This window comes from Struthio camelus, chromosome 2 (genome assembly GCF_040807025.1).
Source record: "Struthio camelus isolate bStrCam1 chromosome 2, bStrCam1.hap1, whole genome shotgun sequence".
NCBI classification, from domain to species: Eukaryota; Metazoa; Chordata; class Aves; order Struthioniformes; family Struthionidae; genus Struthio; species Struthio camelus.
The window spans coordinates 19,673,858-19,695,014 of NC_090943.1; the positions used below are offsets into that span (position 1 = coordinate 19,673,858).

At 39.8% G+C, this 21,157-nt stretch overlaps 1 protein-coding gene across 9 annotated transcripts in view; it reads right to left on the reverse strand.

Moving 5' to 3' along the window:
* Positions 1-21,157, reverse strand: part of MYO3A (myosin IIIA) — a 157,482-nt gene that overhangs the window by 73,326 nt on the left and 62,999 nt on the right. For 6 of the 9 annotated variants that reach the window (XM_068934533.1, XM_068934537.1, XM_068934535.1 and 3 more), the window contains 4 exons: positions 12,103-12,179; positions 11,131-11,276; positions 9,423-9,488; positions 8,640-8,795 (listed from right to left, as the gene is read on the reverse strand). In XM_068934533.1, the coding sequence (XP_068790634.1) occupies positions 8,640-8,795; positions 9,423-9,488; positions 11,131-11,276; positions 12,103-12,179 (445 nt within the window). Of the gene's footprint in view, positions 1-8,639; positions 8,801-9,422; positions 9,489-9,529; positions 9,659-11,130; positions 11,277-12,102; positions 12,180-21,157 lie in introns of those variants that run through there. The other 3 variants (XM_068934541.1, XM_068934540.1, XM_068934542.1) reach the window with 3 other exon arrangements.

Genomic DNA, 21,157 nt, shown 5'->3' on the forward strand with positions numbered 1-21,157 from the left:
ATCTTACTACATCAGTGAAAGAGTGATATTTCCCAAGGTTTGTTTCAACTACCATTTTTCATTTAACGTAGGAGGTTAACAACTGCTTTGCAGGAAAGGAGGAGAAAATTCCAGCCACAGAGACTTTTTCTTTTCAAACCTTCACTTTTTTTTCCCCCCTTTTAAGAAAATGATCTCTATTTATGCCAGAGAAGTTTAATTACATAAAATTGATTCTCCTGTAATCCTGTTCACCTGACATTATGAGAACACTAGTGCTTGTTAAACCAGATTATAGTCTCTGTTTTCAGAGAACAGCAGAAGCAGATTTGCAGAACACACAATATTTTTCTCCTTTGCTGTCAAAGGGCACAGACCCCTCAAGGGCAGTTATACTGCTTCACTTGCTAAAACTCCAACCACTTAAAAAAATGCCACATCAGTGCTGTTGACATCAATGCTGAAATTTCATTATCATCATGCACATGGACATTGTGAACTGAAATAACTATGCTCCTCTGTTTTGTTCAGAAATTATTTGTTGGAGACATTAAATCCTACAGCCATGTTCAACAAGCAATTCAAGCAGCTAAAGGCCAGATAATATCAACCCAGTATGGTCTAAAAAAAGTAAGTTAAAATAGCGTTGTTTCTTTGCATCCCCTTGCACATCCCTCCCCCTCATCCTTATCTTTCAAGATTCAGTTAAATCAAAATGAGGCAACTGCAGCTTTTGCTTCTTCAAATTGTCAGAATGGATTTAAAAGATTTCTGATAGTTCCAAAAATACCATGAAAAAGGAAGCGTGACTCATGATGCCCTGTTGAACTCTCTGCCAAAACTGGTTCGAGAATCATCTACAGACTAAGAAGTGAGAAGAAAAGGGCTGGCCTTAGTCTGGTGGTAAAGAAGACATTAAAAATAATCAAGTTTTTTTGTAACATGAAGGTAGGAACGCTTGTACCCCTCCTCGTAGTTACAAACATCATTAAAAGTGATGAACAGAAAAGAAGCAGCACAGTGAAATCTCTACAGCATCAGTCATTGCTGTTGATTCTTTTTTTCTGGAGGCTGTGCAGAGCAATCTTAATTCACCTTTAAAAACAAAATTTCACCTGCAGCTCACGAGTCTGTTGAAATACGGTGAACTAAAACTCTTGTCTTGTAATATATCTATGCAAAATCTGTACCTGAACTTGGTGAAATGCATTGATAGACTCCAGCTACGTTTGCACAATGTTTTGCAGACAGAACTGTGCTCACTCAGTGTTTAAGAGATTTCACAGCACGAGCTCCAGTCTGATGGAGCTGTGCTCAAGCTTAATATATGAACTCTTGTCGAAAGCACAGTGCTGCAAAACAGAGCTACAGGGCTTTCAGTTCAGAGGTGGCCCATGTCCAGCCAGTTGGCTCATGTGTTGCTCAGCACGGTCTGTTTGCCAAAGTCTTTGCAGGGCATGGTATGCCAGCACAAATGCACACTACTGGCCTTTTATAACAGGCTCAAGAAATGGCTGTATCCCTGACAAATCTCAGGGAAAAATACATGTTCTTAACTGAGCAAATAAGATATCTCCAAAAGGAGTCTTTGAGATTGGTTCTTTACTACCCTCATTAGTCAGGACTATACTCTAACGTCAACATCATACTGAGAAGAGTGCGGGGAAGCTCCTAAAGTTAGCGATGCCTGGTGAGGCATCCTGCTTGCAGGTCAAATCAATTGATCAGCAAGTTGACTGATATTACTGTAAAGTAGCAGTTGCAGAGCATTCCTCCCAGAAGGTCCTGAATGTAGGAGGAACTTCTCCTGTTTTATTTCAGGAGGTAAAATATTCTCCATCTACACATTGCTGCTGTTCATTGCATGGTATGGAAAGAAATTGGGACCACATTTGTACCCTGTTAAAGAGATGTGCATATGCTAGAAGCACGTGAGACTGGAGATCTACTTACTCTGAGGTCTGTGTTGCCAAAAACACTGCATTGCTTCACTAAGAGCTGCTTGCAGCCTAGCCACCCTACCTAGGAGCATCCTAATGCAGGAATTCCTTCTCCTTGTTGGTACTACAAAGCTCACATTAAATTACTGGGTTGAGGAAGAAGTGGTTTGAAGTGTTCAGGGAACTCCCAGATCTCAGGTTTAATCCCTACTTGCTACGGATTTCATATGATGACCCTGACCAAGTCAGCACTGTGATTCTGTGAGCTAATTTACTCTGTTCCTCTTATTGCCTTTGTCAAGCTAGTGTGGTGATCTCCTATTTTACACTACAGCCTGCCCTGCAGAGCTTACCTGAGGGTTGCTGTCAGCTGATTTCAGCTGGCAGGATCGGGGCGCAGGAGCAGAGAGAGAGAGCGTGAGAGAAAGCATGCACGCGCACCCAGAAAATAAGCCACACAAGTCTGGGCTGTAAATCAGGCAAAGGCCTAGAAGGCAACTGCAATTTTCCCTTGCTTTTAATATTGGTGAGTAAATTGAAAACTACCTTTAATCATATTGTACATTAATTACTATGAACTTTCCTCCTTGATTTTTCTGAATAGTTAAACAGAGCAGCAGTTCAACACCTTGTCACTAGGTTTCAATGCTATCCCTGCATGGTCAATGCAGAAGGACAAACTCTTAGCAGGGTAATTCAGCTCACCCAAAAGCCCTTGCTCTGAATCACTTTGAAGCAGAATGAGTCTCTCTCCCTATTTATTTAGAGAGCTTATAAACATCAGCCTCTTAAGCTGGAGATCAGAGTCACTTGCCGAAATCCAGGTGCCGCAAATATCCTTCATGTACGCAGCTCATTCTGGAATGAGTCATAATTCCCAGAAAATACAAGTTGTACTAATCATTGCGTATTTCTGCAGATATTATTGTAAAAGTAGTTAAGATTAAGATTACGACAGCCAAACACCTCAAGACAGGAGTATTACAAACCTGACTGTCAGGTGTAGATGTGACAGTTCTGAAGGCCATTTCAAAGACAGCTATTTCTGTCGGAAAGTAAAACTCTTAACACTGCAATTTTTTTTTTCACTTGGCCTAGGAAGAAGTGTACTTCTAGAACAGTTTTAGGGTACATGCTGCAATACTAATGGCTAAAAATTATTCTGATCACCAATTATAAATTTTAATAGCTACAACAGGACTTACAAGAGGCACATTGTAAGTATGTGATTGAGGGTTTGGCTAAAAAGGAGGGGAAACTTAAGCAGCGTCAAAAGGTGAACTATCAAGCTTAAATAAGGTTATTGCTTCTTCATGACAGAATTTGTCTTATATTTTTATTAACGATCCCAGAATAAATGCCAATACTTAAGCTTTTTGTGTAATCATCAATAGAGAAAGGAATTGGAATACTGCACATAAAGAGCTAGGTGGTCCCGAGGACTGGAGTAACAGATATGGGATGAAATTAATTGTACAAAACCTCAAGCTCATCCTACCAGGATGTAATGGAAAATATTTTTTCTATGTGTTGGTGGGTTCATCAATTTGAAAAGACTGACAAAAAGAAATACGAAGATGATTATGAGTCGTGAACTACTCTGAAAAGAGGCAAACACTATTTTGCGATGCTGTGCACTGAAATAGGTTTTTCTTGCCATACTCATGACAAAGACAATTGCTACTGAAGCCCAGGACCCTAGTGGTGAAAAAGACTCTACTCACAAGGAATTTACAGTTCAGTGAGAAGCCAAATGCTAAAAAGCAAAGCCACAAGTTAAATAAATTTAGTGTGCATCACAGGAGCACAGAATAGTTGAAGCTGGAAGGAGCCTCTGGCGATCATCTTGTCCAATCCTCCTGCAAGGATCAGCTAGAGCAGGTCGCCCAGGACCATGTCCAGTCGGGTTTTGAATATCTCCAAAGAAGGAGATTTCACAACTTCTCTGGGCAACCTGTTCCAGTGTTTGGTCACACACACAGTAAAAATGGGGTTCTTTTTGTTTAAATAGAATTTCCTGTATCCCAATTTGTGCCCGTTGCCTCTTGTCCTTTCACTGGGCACCACTGAGAACAGTTTGGCCTCACCTTCTTTACACCCTCCCATCAAGTATTGGCACACATTAATAAGATACCCCTGAGCCTTCCCTTCTCCAGGCTCAATGGTCCCAGCTCTCTCAAGACTCTCCTCATGTGAGAGGTGCTTCAGTCCCTTAATCATCTTTGTGGCCCTTCGCTGAACTCACTCCAGTAAATCCATTTTTTTCTTGTACTGGGGAGCCCACAACGGGACACAGCACTCCTGATATGGTCTCACCAGTGCTGAGCAGAGAGGAAGGATCACCCCCTTCCACCTGCTGGCAACACTCTGCTGGCCTAACGCAACCCAGGAGGTTGCTGGCCGCCTTTGCCACAAGGGTGCGTTGCCGGCTCATACTCGCTTTGTTGCCCACCAGGACCCACAGGACCTTTTCTGCAAAGCTGCTTTCCAGCCAGTCAGCCGCCAGCCTGTACTGGTGCATGGGGTTGTTCCTCCCCGCGTGCAGGACTTGGCGCTTCCCTCTGTTGAACTTCAGGAGCTTCCTCTCGGCCCATTTCTCCAGCCTGTTGAGATCCTTCTGAACGGCCCCACAACCAGCTGGTGTACCAAGCACTCCTCCCAGTTCTGCATCGCCTCCAAACCTGCAGAGGTGCCTCCTGTCCCACCGTCCAGGTCATTAATGAAGATGGTAAATAGCACTGGCCCCAGTATTGACCCCGGGGAGGTGGTGTTGGTGGGGGGGCATCAACTACGAGGGACTGGTCTCCAGCTGGACGTTGTGGCACCAATCACAACGCTTTAAGCCTGGCAGTTCAGCCAGGTTTCCAGCCACCTAACTGACCCTTTTTCTAGCCCACACTTCATCAACTTATCTATGAGGATGTTATGGGAGACTGTCAAAAGCCTCACTAAAGTCAAACTAAACAACTTCCTCTGCTCTCCCCTCATCCACCAAGTCAATCATTCCATCACAGGAGCCTGTCAGGTTGGTTAAGCACGATTTCCCCTTCAAAAATCCATGCTGACTACTCCCAATCATCTTCTCATGTCTGGAAATAGTATCCAGGATTAGTTGCTTCATCACCTTCCCAGGTATCAAGGTGAGGCTGACTGGCCTGTAGTTTCTTGGATCCTCCTTTTTGACCACCCTGAAGATAGTATAAGTGATATTTTCTCTCTTCCAGTTCTCAGGAACCTCATCTTCAGTAAGTCTGGAGCAGGTCTATGGCATATTGCAGTTTAAAAGTTTTATCAGCTGTGATCTTTGTACTTACTCAAGAGGTTGGTGGGCTCTATTTCTCTTTCTAGGTGTTTGGAAAGGATGCAGCACAATGATCCAAAATTAGGTTCCTCTTTGCTAGGATAGTAGCAATAATGGGGAGCTTCAGAGGGCTCAGTGCAACAACCTAATGCTTCAATGACTCATAAATGCTAGAAAATACCACAGGAACAATGATGCTAATGGTAGTGACTGTAGGGTGGCTCCACACTACGACTAGACCTCATACCACCCTTCTTGAACATACACAGGTGCACAAAGACTGGATCTGAGAATCTGGCCTTCTGCAAAACTTCTAAGAATGTGACATAACCTAACATAATCTTTTCCTTCTGAAGTATCCCAATTGCACATTTGGCAAGCAAAAACACAAGATCACAACCCAGACAAGAGACTGTAGAACACAACCAGAGCCAAGTTACACCTCAGCAAGCAGGGAAAGAGGGTGAAATGGTATTGAGTGTAAACAGCAATAGTGCACCCATGAAGGCCCAGTGACTGGATCTCAGCTATTATTATTATATTTTATATATATATATATATATATATATTTTAAATTAAGACAACATAAATTTGAGGGGGAGGGGATATGGATAATAGAAAATAACTGGATTTCCCTGGAACTTTCAACCTTAAGTTCACATTACCAAATTTCTTGAATTTATAAGCTATGTCCATTTATACATCACTGTATACATGAATGGACTTTCTTCCATCTCTGTGGAAGAAACGTTTTTTTCATCCCTTAAAATATCTGCCTCCCCAATGACAGCAAATAGGAGAGCTACCATCAAATTATGGACTGAAAGAGAATGAAAGCTGTAGAACAGGAAGATTTATAACGACTGCTTCCAGCAACTGATAAAAGTTCAGGAACTCCATGATAAGGCCTCAGCAAACCAGCATAAAAGTAGCCCCAAAACCCAATAATCAAAAAAAGGAAGCCAGGAGATTTTAAATGAGACTCTTTCAGATGACTAATTACTACATAGCCTGTGTCTTGACCTTGAATCAGATTTACATGGTACTTCTATACAGACTCCAGTTGACACAATTTGCTCTGTGCAGATTCAGGGTCAGGAGATATATATGCTTAGTATTTGAAGACTTAAAAAAATGGTAAGACTACTGAATTAAAAAATGTTTGTACAATCTTTTCACAGTTCAACAGAAGAAAAAACAAATGTTTACAGTAACCTCCTTTTCAGGCTTGGAATTCTAACTTCTTCTATAGTGAAGTGATGTACGTAGTACATATGTACACAGTACATTCTTTACTACAGTTTTAGCTATAGGAGAATAATGACTGCTTTTCTTGCTTGTACAGAGATGGCAACAGATATGAAGATGGGTATTCTCACTCTTTCTAGGAGAAGATTAATCTAGTCACGCATTCAGTGCTACAAAAGACAATCCTCCTGCAAATATAATCAACAAACATAGTAAAGGTGAAGTGATAACATGTACAGTGACTCTAAAGACTTTTACTTGCAGACTTTCATACAACCTTCACTGAACTCAGTTATGAAAATATTTGGTTGAATCAGTGCAAATGTAATTTATACTAGTATTGACCAACTTGTTAGTATTTTAAACTGCTAAAACTGAAATACGGACACCACCCCAAGTAATATTGGTTTAACCATGCCATTTAATTAAAGGTATGATTTTTAAGAAGCGCAACTTTTTGTACATACTCAGATTATAAATTTTTATTATTTTTTGAGAGAAAAATCTATCTTGCTTTGGGAAAATTTATGGAGAATTTGAACTTGATCAACTGTAAAAGCACCAGTAGCTTTGTCACATAGCAATATATTCTCTCATACCCTGATTTATAAGAAGAGTGGTCAGTTAACAAAAGAGAGTCTAAATAGGACAGAGAAAGTGCCAAAGAGTACCCTGTTCTTGTGCCATTTGATTGGTCTATGTACAAGCAAATTGGGCTAGTTTCCTTATGTTTGCATTGTATAGGAAAAGAAAGCTTCCTTTGCTTTATTCAGCATGTACATTGAAAATAATTAATTTCGAAAAAGAGTAGGACCTGTTCTTGACAGAAAAAAACATATGACTTCTACAAAATGAGTGAAAGTGCTCAAAGTGCTTAATTGACTTAGACGTCTAAGTCTGATCTTCAGAAATGATTTAAGCATTGAAGGGAACAATGCCACAAGGGCCACCAGAACATAAATTCATATTGCTTAGGTTTTTGGGCACGTTTGACCATAGTTCATTTTCCTGGATTTTATAAATAAAAAGTCTTGAACATGGTCCCATTCCTTGTACATGTTTTCATGCTCAGAGCTGACATCTTATGAGCTTATTTCAGTTCTAGAATCTTTCTGGTTTAAGCACATAGTAGTTCTGTGCCATGTAGAACATACAAATCCAGACTGAGGCTTAAATTTAAGCCAACTGCATAAGTTTTTACTGAAATGCCAGACAAGTGAAATTACTGCTCATTCTACATACACTTCTACTGAGTCCAAAAAAACCTTTAAAATCACAACATTTTTAGAAATATATTTATTATTATTATCCTCAAAATATAAAGAATAAATTAGAAATTTCTCCAAGATCAGAACTGAAGACTGCTGTATATATTGTAACCACAAATATATATAAAAGGAAATGTGGCACATTTTAATATTTTTTCTCTATACTTTTCATACTACTGATAATATCAAAATGGTCTTTTAAATTTTGTGTTCCAATTAAAAAAAAATCTATCATCCTTTACCTTGAAGCATAGAATAGATCACACCAATAATACGTCAGTACTAATCTTCCACTATATTTCACATCTGATGCATTACTTCGGTGTAGTGGGTGTTTTTTTTTAAATGGCAATAGTAAGCCAAGACATTTTCAGTTGTTTTAAATAAAAGACATCAAGTGCTAAGTGATTTATGCAGAAGCGACGTTACTAAATGCTAGTTAAAGAAAGTAACTACTCAGTCAGACATAAGAGTTTTTATGAAAATATTTTTAAATTTGGTACTAATATCTCTGCTTTCAGCCAGTAGCAGCCAATTCTTGCAGGAATCTGAGCATACTTGCTTAAACTAAACATTAACTGACCATGCAAATGGAATCGAACTCAAGACATTCATTTCACCTAAGCCTAGCTCTCTGAAAGCTAAGACCCTAAGGTGCTTTTAGAGTCATGGAAGAAAGGGGAGGCACTTCTAAAAACTGTCTCATCCCACACGTGAATCATGATGCTTGTCTCTTTCCATTGCTTCTGTGGGGAGCCCCAATGATTAAGCTCACTATTTTTCAGTCAGCTAAAGTTATGAGAGACAAATCTTTTCCTGAGTGCTAACCATTCTGAAACCATGAAAGTATCAAAACTCTCCCAACTCGTCTAGTTTTAGCTGAAAGGAAAATAATCCAGGTACCTTGCCTTTTCAGTGACTCCCATTTGTTGGTGAACATCAATAAATTCCATGAGCTGCCTTTGTAACATGTTTTCCTTTCCTTCAATTTGCTTAATAAAATCATGCTGCAAAAGAATAGATACTGTTGGGCGCTTCTCATAATCTTTAGTCAGGCACCTGTACTGGCAGAAAAAGCATATTATCATTCAGGGTTTGCTGTTAGCTTTCAAAATGCTTGTCTGTAGTTCATTCATACTCTACAGTAAGTATATTTATCTTAATCACAAGAGCTTTAAACTGAAAACTGAAAGGTTTCACAGAATACATGGGGTCAAGAAGTTAAATTACTGCATCTTAAATTTAAATATTCTCTAAACTAGTAAATAGCAAGAATACCAGAAACACTGAGTATGTTAAAATGTTGTTAATTCATGTTCCAAACCTGGAGTCTCATTAGGAAGTTAAAGTAAAACTGGAGTTTTAAACTAGGAGTGCATACGCTGATTACTCGTCAGTTAAAACTTCCATGTTCGCTTTTTATAGTAGTCAGGCCAATGAGGGAAAATTTCACCTGTAGCCTATGAATTTGCCAAAAGCTTAATATAAAAACATATTTCTTATGTATCTATAAATGAAAGGAAAAAAGAAAACTTGCTACAAACATTTCTCATTTTTACAATTTAAGTAAATGAAGAAGGTAAAATATTGGTAGTAAATAAATTTCATAGATAATACAAAGATATTTTACACATGACATTTATACATGCTCCATAATCAGCTACAGGGGTCACAGCCGTTACTCACTTATTAATGAAGTCATTGAATTCAGATGACCACAGTTCTGGCTGCTGTAACGTTGGAGGTGGATTCCTGCAAACGTCAGTATGATCATAAGTTAATAAGTTACTCACTTGATAAAAACAATGTGAGAATGCAGGTTGAGCAATGAATTGTAGAAGGGGCCCTGAAAAATATTGATTTCCACTGGAAAAGGAGCATGGGTAGATGATACAATACTTCATTGATTCTTCTGCTTTCCGTAGAACAAGGAGAAATAGGATCAAGATGATCTACCAAACATAGCTAAGACAGTAAATCAGTAAAAGGAAATGAAACTAACATTATTCACTTACAAAGGGAAGTTCCCTTTTTCAAGCCTGAAACCATATATCTTTCAAATAGAACTTCCTTAAGAAATTCTGTTTTAAATTTTCTTAGAAATTGTTGCATTAATCAGCCTGCTGAACAAAGTATCAACATGCACTAGCTCTTTATTATTATTTCATCAGAAGGTAATTAGAAGTCAAGTGAGAGACCAAATATATATCTACTGTAAAGAAACAGTACTTCCTTCTTTTCAGTTGTTACAGCTGTTTATTCCAGGTGTTAATTTGGTTCAGATTGTTTTAACAGTCTTCCTCCTTTCAAATAAAGGTGCTACTTCCGCTGAGTGTAGTCACAAATGCAAAAAAACCCACAAAACTATTGATGTGACTCTTTTTCTGCCTATTTCTGATCAATCTTTAGAGCTGCTTTTCTTCAAGTATTTTTGTGTTTTACTTAATGAAATGAAAAGATATTGATCTTACATTTGCTCCAAGGCAGAAAGGTCAGGTGCCCAATATTTGTGACGGTATTAGCCAGATGTCTTCTTGAAGGCTCAGCTGAAATTACCGATCACAGCAGTTTGTCAGTGCTCCTTCCCTAGCAGGGGAAGCTGAGAAGAGCATTCCTGCTCGGCGTCAGTGCCAGTTGAGCCAAGTTTTTTTTAAACCACAACTGAAGGTAATTTAAACTAATTTGAGTGACTTTGCCAAAAAGGACATGAAGCACTCACGTCCCTCACGGTCTCAAATATTGTGGTACCGATGACTTCAATGGTTAAGAGTGAAATCCACAAATTGCTGTATGATCATACCTATTGTCTTTGAGACTGAGGTCCTTGGAAAGGCTGCAAGGGGCACTTTAGGTACTTTTACCTCCAGCTTCAAAAAAAGCACAAAAGAAGTAGCTAGATGCGCTTCCAGAGGACAGTAACATTGGAAGAGGCAGGAGCAGCACAAGTTGATGAAAGGTAGGGGCTAAACGTTTGTGAGTGACGGAACAACATTCTACTTCAAGGGATGTAGCATAAATCTCGGGGACACTTGTGAGGCCTGTTTGGCTCACTGGTAGACTGTGCATTTCCATCATAATGCATCCTCTCTAACAGAGTATATGTAACTTAGCTGAGTCCTATGCTCATTTATACTGGCAGCAGTCCATGTAGGGGAAGGCTTTAGGGCTTTTTCCTGAATGTAGCCACAATCAGCTCTAAAATTCTGGGTAGGTGTACATGCTTGAAGCAGAGTCTGTAGAAAATACATCTAGAGAAAGTACTTCTAACCTTCTCCTAATTCCAAATAATATGAAGAAGTTGTACGTATTTACATAGTTTAAGTGTGAAGGATGTAATAGTTAGGTGGAAAAGTTCAGACTAACTGGATAAAAAAAAAACACATCAAGACATTACCTTGGTATTTTGAAGAGTGCCCTCATAGGGTGCAAATCAGCAAGGGGTGGATCTCCGTCTCCCAACTCTATCGCAGTAATACCGAGTGACCATGCATCACATCTGGCATCATAGGAGCTATCTAGCTGCTGCTCACAGGCAATCACCTGTAAAAGATTAGGATGGTCACTGGATGGTCAAATATCTAAACTTAAGAGCACAGCACAACCACAACTGGAGGAATCTCTTATTGAATGGAGATACTGGGTGAAATGAACAGAACTACACACACTTAGCACGTCAAAGCATCCTGTTTCTGAAAAAGAAATACTAGAAGTAGGGAAAGCATGTCTCTTGTGAACACCAGATTGCTGTCTGATCAGGTGCTACCAAATATGACAAAAGGGAGTAAATCCCTGGCATACTCAGTAGAAGGTGATAAACTGCATCCTGTGGTTGATAGAAGGAAAAAAAGCAACTCTAAATCTCCTTCTATGGATTATTCTTGCAAAAAAAGTAATGCAGCCACACAGCTCTATAAAATGAAACAAGCAGGAAAGCAGAAGTTGAATTCACTATATCCCACTGCATCCTTATTCTGCCAGCTTCAAGATCAAGCCAAATTTTCAAAAACTGTATCACAGTACCACTAAGGGCTTCTGCTATCCACAGGGAGATGTGATGCCTGGACACGGTTTCAGAGCATGGAAAGTTGGAAAAGATCAATGGCAGTATTCTCTGCTCTTAAACATTTCAGTGAGTGATTCCACTTCTTGCTCTTTGTCTCTAACTTTGTAATTTCAGCAATAAACTCTACTTTAACTTAATCCTTGCAAATGTAACAAGATGGGTTTAAAACATTTTTTTAAAGGACATTGCCATTGCATTTGGTGAAAGCTCCAAGGATGAAAAAGAAAGACAAACAAAGAGCAGAAATGCAGAATACAGTAGTTTGAATACCACTGACAAAATGTTATGAAACACAAATCTGACCTCTGGAGCCATCCAGAAAGGAGTGCCCACGGATGTGTTCCGACGGAGACGAGTGCTGGTCAACTGTGCAGACACACCTAGGAGAATGAAGGGAAGCTAAATCAGAGCAACTGTTATTTCCACTGGAGGCAGTCCCTGTGAACGGTGCCATCCTCATCTTTTCTTGTCATGCTACAACTTCCTTTGCCACCAAATCTCAGTTGGATCTTTCCAGTTCTCTGTTAAAGGCCGAATCCTCTAAGGTATTCAGCGCTTCAGTTCTGCACATTCTTTGTTTCCAGTGATTTCAGTGGTACCAGGATTGAGCCCCAAACGAGTGTTTCAATAGTAATCTGACTCTGCAACTTTTGACTGTCTAATTACAGTTTTTCCATATTCTGTTTTAGGAGCAGAAAAACACAAGTAGTAATCAGAGCAGCAAAGTGTTTAAGGGAAAAAAAAAGTACTATACCATATATATTTTTTCCTTTTAAAGCTCAGTACTGAAATAGATCTCTGTTTCATTATTTATATATTTCAGATTAAATTTTATAAAAGTTACTTATCCTCATCTGCTCTGCCACAACGAAGAAACAACAAAATAGCGCACCATCAAAAATCGTTGCAAAAACAGAAGTCTCCCCATTCTCAAAGCAACATCAAATGCCTGCAAAATCAGCTTTGTAACATGAGCTGTAGTTTAAGGAATTAACTATTTCAACCCAAGAGCTGGGAAGTGAATTCTGATGTCTACACTTTTAGACTAAAAGCCATTGAAATACTAAGAATTCTCATGGGCCACCAGAGAAGAGCCCACCACCAATTTCTTTTCTTGCAAAATAAGGGAGTATTAGCTGGAAATACCTCTAGTGTTTGCAAAGGGGACAATATAAAACATGGAGAAAAACTGCCCCTCAGCCAAGCAAGTCTTGAAATATGATCGATTTATGAGTCATTAATTAATCATTAATTTTGAGGTCCATCAGAGGCATATTCTGAAGTGCTGATATCACAGATGGTAAGAAAGCTGCTGTGTTCTACACTTGTTGCAACCTTATCTTTATTGACACTGAAACTCAACTATTTTCCCCTCGTATCTACTACTCCTTTTTTTTTTAAAAAAGAGAAAGCCTCAGTTTCACTCTCCAAGTGCCATTTGATTAGCCTGAAACGTGAAACTCCCATGCACACCAACTGTCAGCTTGAACTCTTTGTATCAACTGTTTTGAATATGTTTGGTCTTATCTTCCAGAAAACCCTGCAGATGCCTTATAATAGGAGCAATTCACATTAACTGCCAGGTGGAAATACTCTACTAAATCTCTGTCTAGATAGAATTTGACTTTTTTTTTTTTTGTTTCCAGCGGAGGGAAACAAACTGCAGACGATTTGATCTGTTTTTTACTGTAGAGTTATGTGCTCAACTCTGATTCATGAATCACCTGTATTTGTCCATCACAGAAAAGTATATAATTGCTGAAAATAAGGCAGCAAAAAGGATGCTGACTGGTAAATCAGCCTGTTCCTTTGAGACAAATACACAGAAAATCATTGCCTTTTTGGCTGCCTCCCTCTAGTCTACTCCAGGCTTGAGAAAGTGTCTCATCCTCTCCTTGTGGCTGCATAAAGTCCAGTGTGCAGCATTATGTTTACTTGCATCATGGAAAGCAGGACAATGTGAGTCTTAGCACAGAACCCATCAATCATGATTCAGTTCAGCTAAGCAGAGGCTTTGCTTTTGCTCTACCAAGGAGCAGCTGAGAAGCAGCTACTGGCTCACAGAGTCTCTGGTTGTACTGAGCCCTCGGCAAAACATGTCATTCAGAAAGTAAAGCGTAAGCACACATCATCACAGGTCTGTCACTGTTGTAATGATGCAAAATGACATCATTACATGATCCTTGGTTTTGAAGGGAGAGAAGCCGATTCTGCCCTTCTACGTGCTGTGGAACTCCTAAGCTCTTTCTGTAAGGCTTGGAACAGGAACCAGGATTTGGATCTGCTGGCAAACAAAGGCACTAACTAAATTTTTATCATTTCAATGTCAGATTTTATAAATAATCATAGCTTTACGTAGAGATAAGGAACAAAATATAAAAGTAACATTACTGTGCACCATCTTCTCTGTCTATGCACCGTTAGGGTTTTTTCTCTTGGAAGTCTAATTATTAAACAAACTGAAGAATTCTCCCCTTCCCTTTTTCTTTACTTCAATGAAAAGCTGATTAAATTTGAATTTTCATCGCTACTTTCTTTATGCTCTTGTTTATTTTTTTTATTTTTTTACTTCTAGCAGGAAAGTGGCATTTCAATTTATGGAGTGCGCATCTTATGACAAATGAAATTTCCTTAGGCTTTTCTCTGCATATATGGGAAAGATGACGTACATCCACACTTAGTAACATTTCTTCCAGCTTTTCAGTAACCAGTCAAGCATATAGTTGGTCAGCTTTTTTTAATTTGTACATGTTCTAACAATAACATCATGCTCCTCCTCTATCCCCTTTACTACTGCTTTGTTGCAAAATGAAGCAAACATTCTCCTAGGCAAATTTAAAAATATGTCATGAAGAAGTGTTTTTGTACATACCAATTGCAAATGTTATGAAAATGAGTAGCTTAATAAATGAATTAATAGTACCAATGCACATCATGCTGTTTTTTATACATAAAAATATTGAAAAGAAAATATTGTGCATATGGTCAGCAAAAGGCTTTTTTTTTTTGCTTATTTCTTCTGGTAAATTCAGGCACCAGCTTACTGGCAAGAAGTGAAAATTTCTTATTAGCAACCTTATACCATGAGCACTATTTAAGCTATTCATTGCAAAAATTGCTTTATTGGAATAAAATGGAAAGTAGAGCCACCTACTTATGACCTTAGCGTTCAAAAAAAGAAAAAAAAGGCAGAAGTGAGCTCTCAGTTATGAGCAAAGATTTGTCTCATAGTAGCACCCAATCTGAACAGACACTGTTCTGATCTATTTTGGGAAGTTGTACAACATCATTTTATGATTATGTCCTGTGACAGAGGTATGCACACTGTGCTGGTTGATACCAATGGGGGAATAGCAAGGGAGAGGGATGCTTTAAGCACTAATAAATTCTACTAAATTCACGTCCGGTACACAGCATGGAGACTGCATGCCCTCTATGAATACCCACTGTATTCACACACGAAAACACAGACCCTACCCCATAGAGTTTAAACACTCTAAATATCTCACTTCCTCTGCAACCCTTTTGCAGCTGTGCCTGCAGTGTCCACTCCCTTATCAAAGTATCTCCTTTATGACCTCCTTCAAAGCAGGAACTTGCAATTCTACCATTTCTCAAGCTACTCTGTGGACTAAAGACTGCTCGCACTGTTAACATTGCAGATCTAAACAGGTGTATCACCTGCAATGCTTTGATTTATTTGCCAACATTTTTTTTTAAATCTCCTAGAGAAACGCATTTAAACCAGCAGCATGATCTTACACTGCATTCCCCTCGAACCCTCTGGAAAACAGGCTGTGACATTCCTGTTCTGTCCCGGTTGCTGCAAAACCTGACCGCTCCTTTCTTGCCTCTCTGCCCAAACTCATCAAGGCAGTCCCTCATGAATCAGCCAACCCCAACTTCTTCATAGATCCAGAGACAACAAGTCCTAAATCTGTAATGGTTTAAGAATTTTCTTTAGTATCCTTGGTTTAGCTTTGAGAAAAATAAACCATTCTTCTCAGGATGCAGCCAGGGAAGTAGCTACTTCCCAAGTCACAATGGTAGGGTCATAACTTAACTCCTCCGCAACTGCTACTATGTTTGACACACTCCTATTTTCTGTTTCCCTGTTACAGATTGCATTAGTGTAATGGTGCATATTCAGATAGGATAATTTCACACAGAGCAGCTGTGTGAAACACACATAATATGTTAAAAAATACACATAACTCCTTCATATTCCATAGTGACAAAAGAGAACAGGTAAAGAACATGATTAAAACAAAGCAATTCTGATCAGTCCAAACGGCAAAAGTCACAACACACCAGGTGCATAACCACCATCATAACCATGCATAACACTGCTGTAGATACTGTGGCATCCACTCCAAGGAGAGATTGCTAAGGGATATCTGAGAGGTTCTCCCAAGTTTAACTACTTAGAATGGATAGAAAGCATAATTTAATAGAAACTGTTATTGACAAGCCATAAGGATGCAAGTGGTTGTCTTGATGGCTTTGCGAGAGATGTTTCAGATCATTTTTGAAACAATGCCAATACTCAGAATTCCTCCATCAAGTGACCACACAAACCAACGTTTAACTGAAAAGAGAACAGAGGCAGTGTTGGATCCTTGGATCAGCTGCTGACAAAAAATCATGTCTGAGAACTGCTCAGATTGAGGTGATGAGTGCTCAAATTAAATACAGAATGAAAACGAGATTCTCACCAACAGGATTGGAATAAACAAAAAGAAACTACACAAAAGGGGTAAGTAGTCATAAAGCTTAAATGAGGAGCCAGAAGGATCACTACTTTCAGCAGCATTTTATATTGCTATTGTTGCTAATCTACAGTTTTACAGTCCAGTACCCTATATATAGCTCCGCAAAAGGAAAACAATTACTACTACTGGGAAAGTAAGGGCAGAAACACATAATTTCTTTCACTTGTCATAAATCATCTACTATGATAGAACTATAGTGGGTCTACAGCAGACAGACACAGCAAAATAAACACCAGAGACAGAACTGAAACCTTAGCATTTCTATTAGTTAACCCTGGACAGAGAATAATGAATGAGGAGGAAGCAGAAAAGGTAGGAAGCATTCCACCACACTATCCTGGAGAGAATTTTTCTAAGAAAATACTAAGACCTTAGAAAGGACCTGGCAAAAAAGATCTTTAAAAAAATAACCTTCATAGAATTACAGAATGGTTGAGTTTGGAAGGCACCTCTGGCGATCATCTTGTCCAATCCTCCTGCTCAGGCCAGGGTCAACTACAGCAGATCTGCATCTAATTAGGTTTTGAATATCTCCAAAGAAGGAGATTTCACAACTTCTCTGGGCAACCTGTTCCAGTGTTTGGTCACACACACAGTAAAAATGGGGTTCTTTTTGTTTAAATAGAATTTCCTGTATCCCAATTTGTGCCCGTTGCCTCTTGTCCTTTCACTGGGCACCACTGAGAACAGTTTGGCCTCACCTTCTTTACACCCTCCCATCAAGTATTGGCACACATTAATAAGATACCCCTGAGCCTTCCCTTCTCCAGGCTCAATGGTCCCAGCTCTCTCAAGACTCTCCTCATGTGAGAGGTGCTTCAGTCCCTTAATCATCTTTGTGGCCCTTCGCTGAACTCACTCCAGTAAATCCATTTTTTTCTTGTACTGGGGAGCCCACAACGGGACACAGCACTCCTGATATGGTCTCACCAGTGCTGAGCAGAGAGGAAGGATCACCCCCTTCCACCTGCTGGCAACACTCTGCTGGCCTAACGCAACCCAGGAGGTTGCTGGCCGCCTTTGCCACAAGGGTGCGTTGCCGGCTCATACTCGCTTTGTTGCCCACCAGGACCCACAGGACCTTTTCTGCAAAGCTGCTTTCCAGCCAGTCAGCCGCCAGCCTGTACTGGTGCATGGGGTCATTCCTCCCTAGACGCAGGACCCGGCGCTTCCCTTTGTTGAACTTACAGGAGGTTCCTCTCTGCCCGACTCTCCAGCCTGTCCAGGTCCCTCTGAATGGCAGCACAGCCTTCTGGTGTGTCAGTCATTCCTCCCAGTTTAGCATCATCAGCAAACTTGCCCTTCTTGAACACAGGAGTGACATTTGTGTTCTTCCAGGCCTCAGGAACCTCCCCTGGTCAGCATGATCTTTCAAAGATTATCTAGTGACCTTGCAGTGAGATTGGCCAGCTCCCTCACTACTCATGGGTACATCCCATCAGGTCCCATGGACTTATGCATGCCCAATTTGTTTATACGTTCCCTGACGAGATCTTCTTCTACAGAGGATTAGTCTTTCTACAGAGGATAAGGCTTTCTCTCCTTCTAGTCTTAGGAGCCTGGGATTCCTGAAGGCAAGTCTTATTAGTAAAGACCACAGTAAAGAAGGCATCAAGTACCTTGGCCTTTTCCATGTCCTTTGTCACTATGTCCCCAGTCTTTACGTATTACCTTAATGTCTAAAATGTTTTAATGAATGAAATACACTGCCAAAACACACATTCCAGAATGTAAATCTTAAATTGAAACAGCCCTCATCCAAAAGCCAGCCAAATGGTCCTTTTACAACTCCCAAAAGGTCAAAAGCTTAGTAGCCAAGAAGATCAGGTATAGGAATTGCCTGGGAGATGAAAAATCCATGGTGTTTATATAAAACTAAGAGGTACGGAGGAAAAGTGGGATAAAAAACAGTGAATCTAAACTATAAGATAACAATATAGGTTATACATAGGGGAAAATAAAGTAATCACAGTTCAGTGGATTCACAGTACAGTTACTGCCAGGATTAAAGGTAAGGCAAACGAAAATCCTACATCAGAGACGGAATCGTTACAAGGTACAGATGATAAAACAGCAAATAGCGACCTTGAAAAAGCACAATGTTCACTACATCTGTGAGATGCATCATCTTTTTTGAAAGAAAAATTTCAATACAGTTTCTTTAAGAAATCGGAGGTCTTTTGTATACAGGAGTTTAGACAAGATGGTGTGGCCATGCCTTCTATTTCCCTTAGTCTGTAACTCTGCACCCTTTATTGGTAGGCCCTGCAGAACAGGATACCGCACGCTGCCCTCCACATGGTCCTAGCAGAATTATTTGGCACGAGGCCAGTGATTCTAATCAAATCTCATGCTTCAGGGCTTCATCTGGGTTCCTGAATGGGAGGCAAGGAACATTTGTTTTGCTGATGCACAAGTGGCCAGAGGTATTCAGAAGGGACAACTAGCCTTCTCCAAACCCTCAGGGATTTGTGCAGCTACACACAGTCTGGTGCAGTATGCTGGTGAGGCAAGCTCTCCTTTTTAGACGCTGCCTTCCTTACACACTTGGACTGAAACTGACTGTCACTTTTTAAGCCCCAAAAGGAATTTTTCCCTGTACAACTGGAAGAAACACACGGGATTGTCTCCTTGTTATGCGGCATGGTTTGCCTGCTAGGATTATCTGCATACTAGCAGCAATTATGCTGATGGGACAGAATATTTAAGACAACTAAGGACTGAAATACTTCAGTGCAAACTGAGTCACTGGATTCAACAGCCAGTTACAAATGAACAGGTTGTACTATACAGCAGGTGAGACCAGAGGTGTTCCGATAACTTGCTCTTTTCCTAAAATGCTATGAAGCAGGCTGCGGACAAATTAAGGTCCCTGAAAAGTCCAAAAGTTCTGTAAAGTAAATGGGATTGAATGAATACCACATAAAACACATAGGCCAGAATGAGAGGGGAGTAAATGGGAAAACTTCTAAGTCTCTGAGAAACACCTGGGCAGCAGAAATAAAAGAACAGACTCAAGAATTTAAGTGTTTATAAAAAGAAGGCCATACAGATGCTTCTACCAAACAGATTCTTGAATTACGCCAAGGACTAATGGTTTCAGGGCTGTTTTAGACAATTCTTTGCAATTCTATTTCAACCAGTGCATTTAATTTCTGCACTCAAGAACTGAGTAACAGGAGGTGTTCAAAGTTCAGACTGAAAGTCCTTTGGGCTAAAAGTCAGAGGTGAATCCATGAGTTCCAAAGCTGTCTTACCTAAAAGGCCTGCCTGCGTTATACCAGCTGCTCACAGTCCCTGTAGGATCACAGGCTAGTGAGCACAGGACTATTGCAGCATACTTTCCAGCCAGCCCCTCTTGCCACCCTCACATGCAAAATGGCCTGAGATAACTTGGTAAAGGGCTGAAGAGATGACTCTTTGACTGCTGGGAGAACCATGAGAGAGTCTTCTGGCCAGAGAGCACTATTTTCTAGCTTCATGGGTCTCTGGCATAGGACATCAGCTTTCTGTATCAGACTTCTCTAATGTTTAAGCCATCAGTGACACCTTTATGGGAATTAGTAAAAAAAACTGTTGAAAAGATCAAGTGAACAGCTTATCCTGGATATAGCCTTTGGTCACATGATTTCTTCTTACTGTTTCTGGACAGCACAAAGGTTTTCATTCATGCATGGCCCATAAAATAAGTTTTTAAGGACTAACCCTTCAACAAAGAATTAAACATTCAACAAAGAAAATATTCCACAGCTCAAGTCAATGCAATCCATCTTATCCCTGCTAACACTGATTTGAGAAATTTGGAATTATTAATTTGATTAGGTTCAAAGCAGTTTGACAAGCTGCTCATGAAAGAAGTTTTTTCATTGAAGTTTCTACTTTTATTGGCTTCTGTCACAGCCCCAGCAAAAGTTGTGTGGAAGGAACATGTGAATGTCATGCTATGCAGTATGCAGAAATGACAACACATTGATAGCCTGTTCTTGACCTGAATCATTGAAGCAGACAGCTTTATTATGGATGCATGCTAGAATGACTAAGGCAAATAGAAGTCTTGCTATGACTCATTGCTTAGAGTTAAGCTAAGGGCAGAAATCAAATTATTTTATTTTTGAATACTTTCAAATGAAATGATTTTAATCAATTGTTTCATTTTTGCAGAATGATTCAGACAACATTTATAGCTCTGCATGGCAAGAAGGAGGAGACAAAATAGGATATTCTAACCAGTCCAGAAAAATGAATCTACAGCAGTTTGGAAAACTATTCAAGGCCATGTTGAACTCCTCTTCAATGTCAGCAGGACATCCAAGGCTGGAAATTGTGATAAACGTTAACAAAGAAAGGGATCAAACTGTCCTTCCTCAAAATGTCCCAGTTTTAAATTTGGATCACTCACTTCTCAAGCTATTCACTGAGCACAAGGTGGCTCTAGACTCACAATTTAGTCCAGCCAGGCCAGTACTGCATGTATTTGCAGCATGGTGCCATGACCCTTCTCTCCCTTTGCAATGCCATGTGCCCCATAAGGCTTCTTGGATTGATCTGCGATCAATCAACCCACTGCATCTATCAAGCTCTGTCAT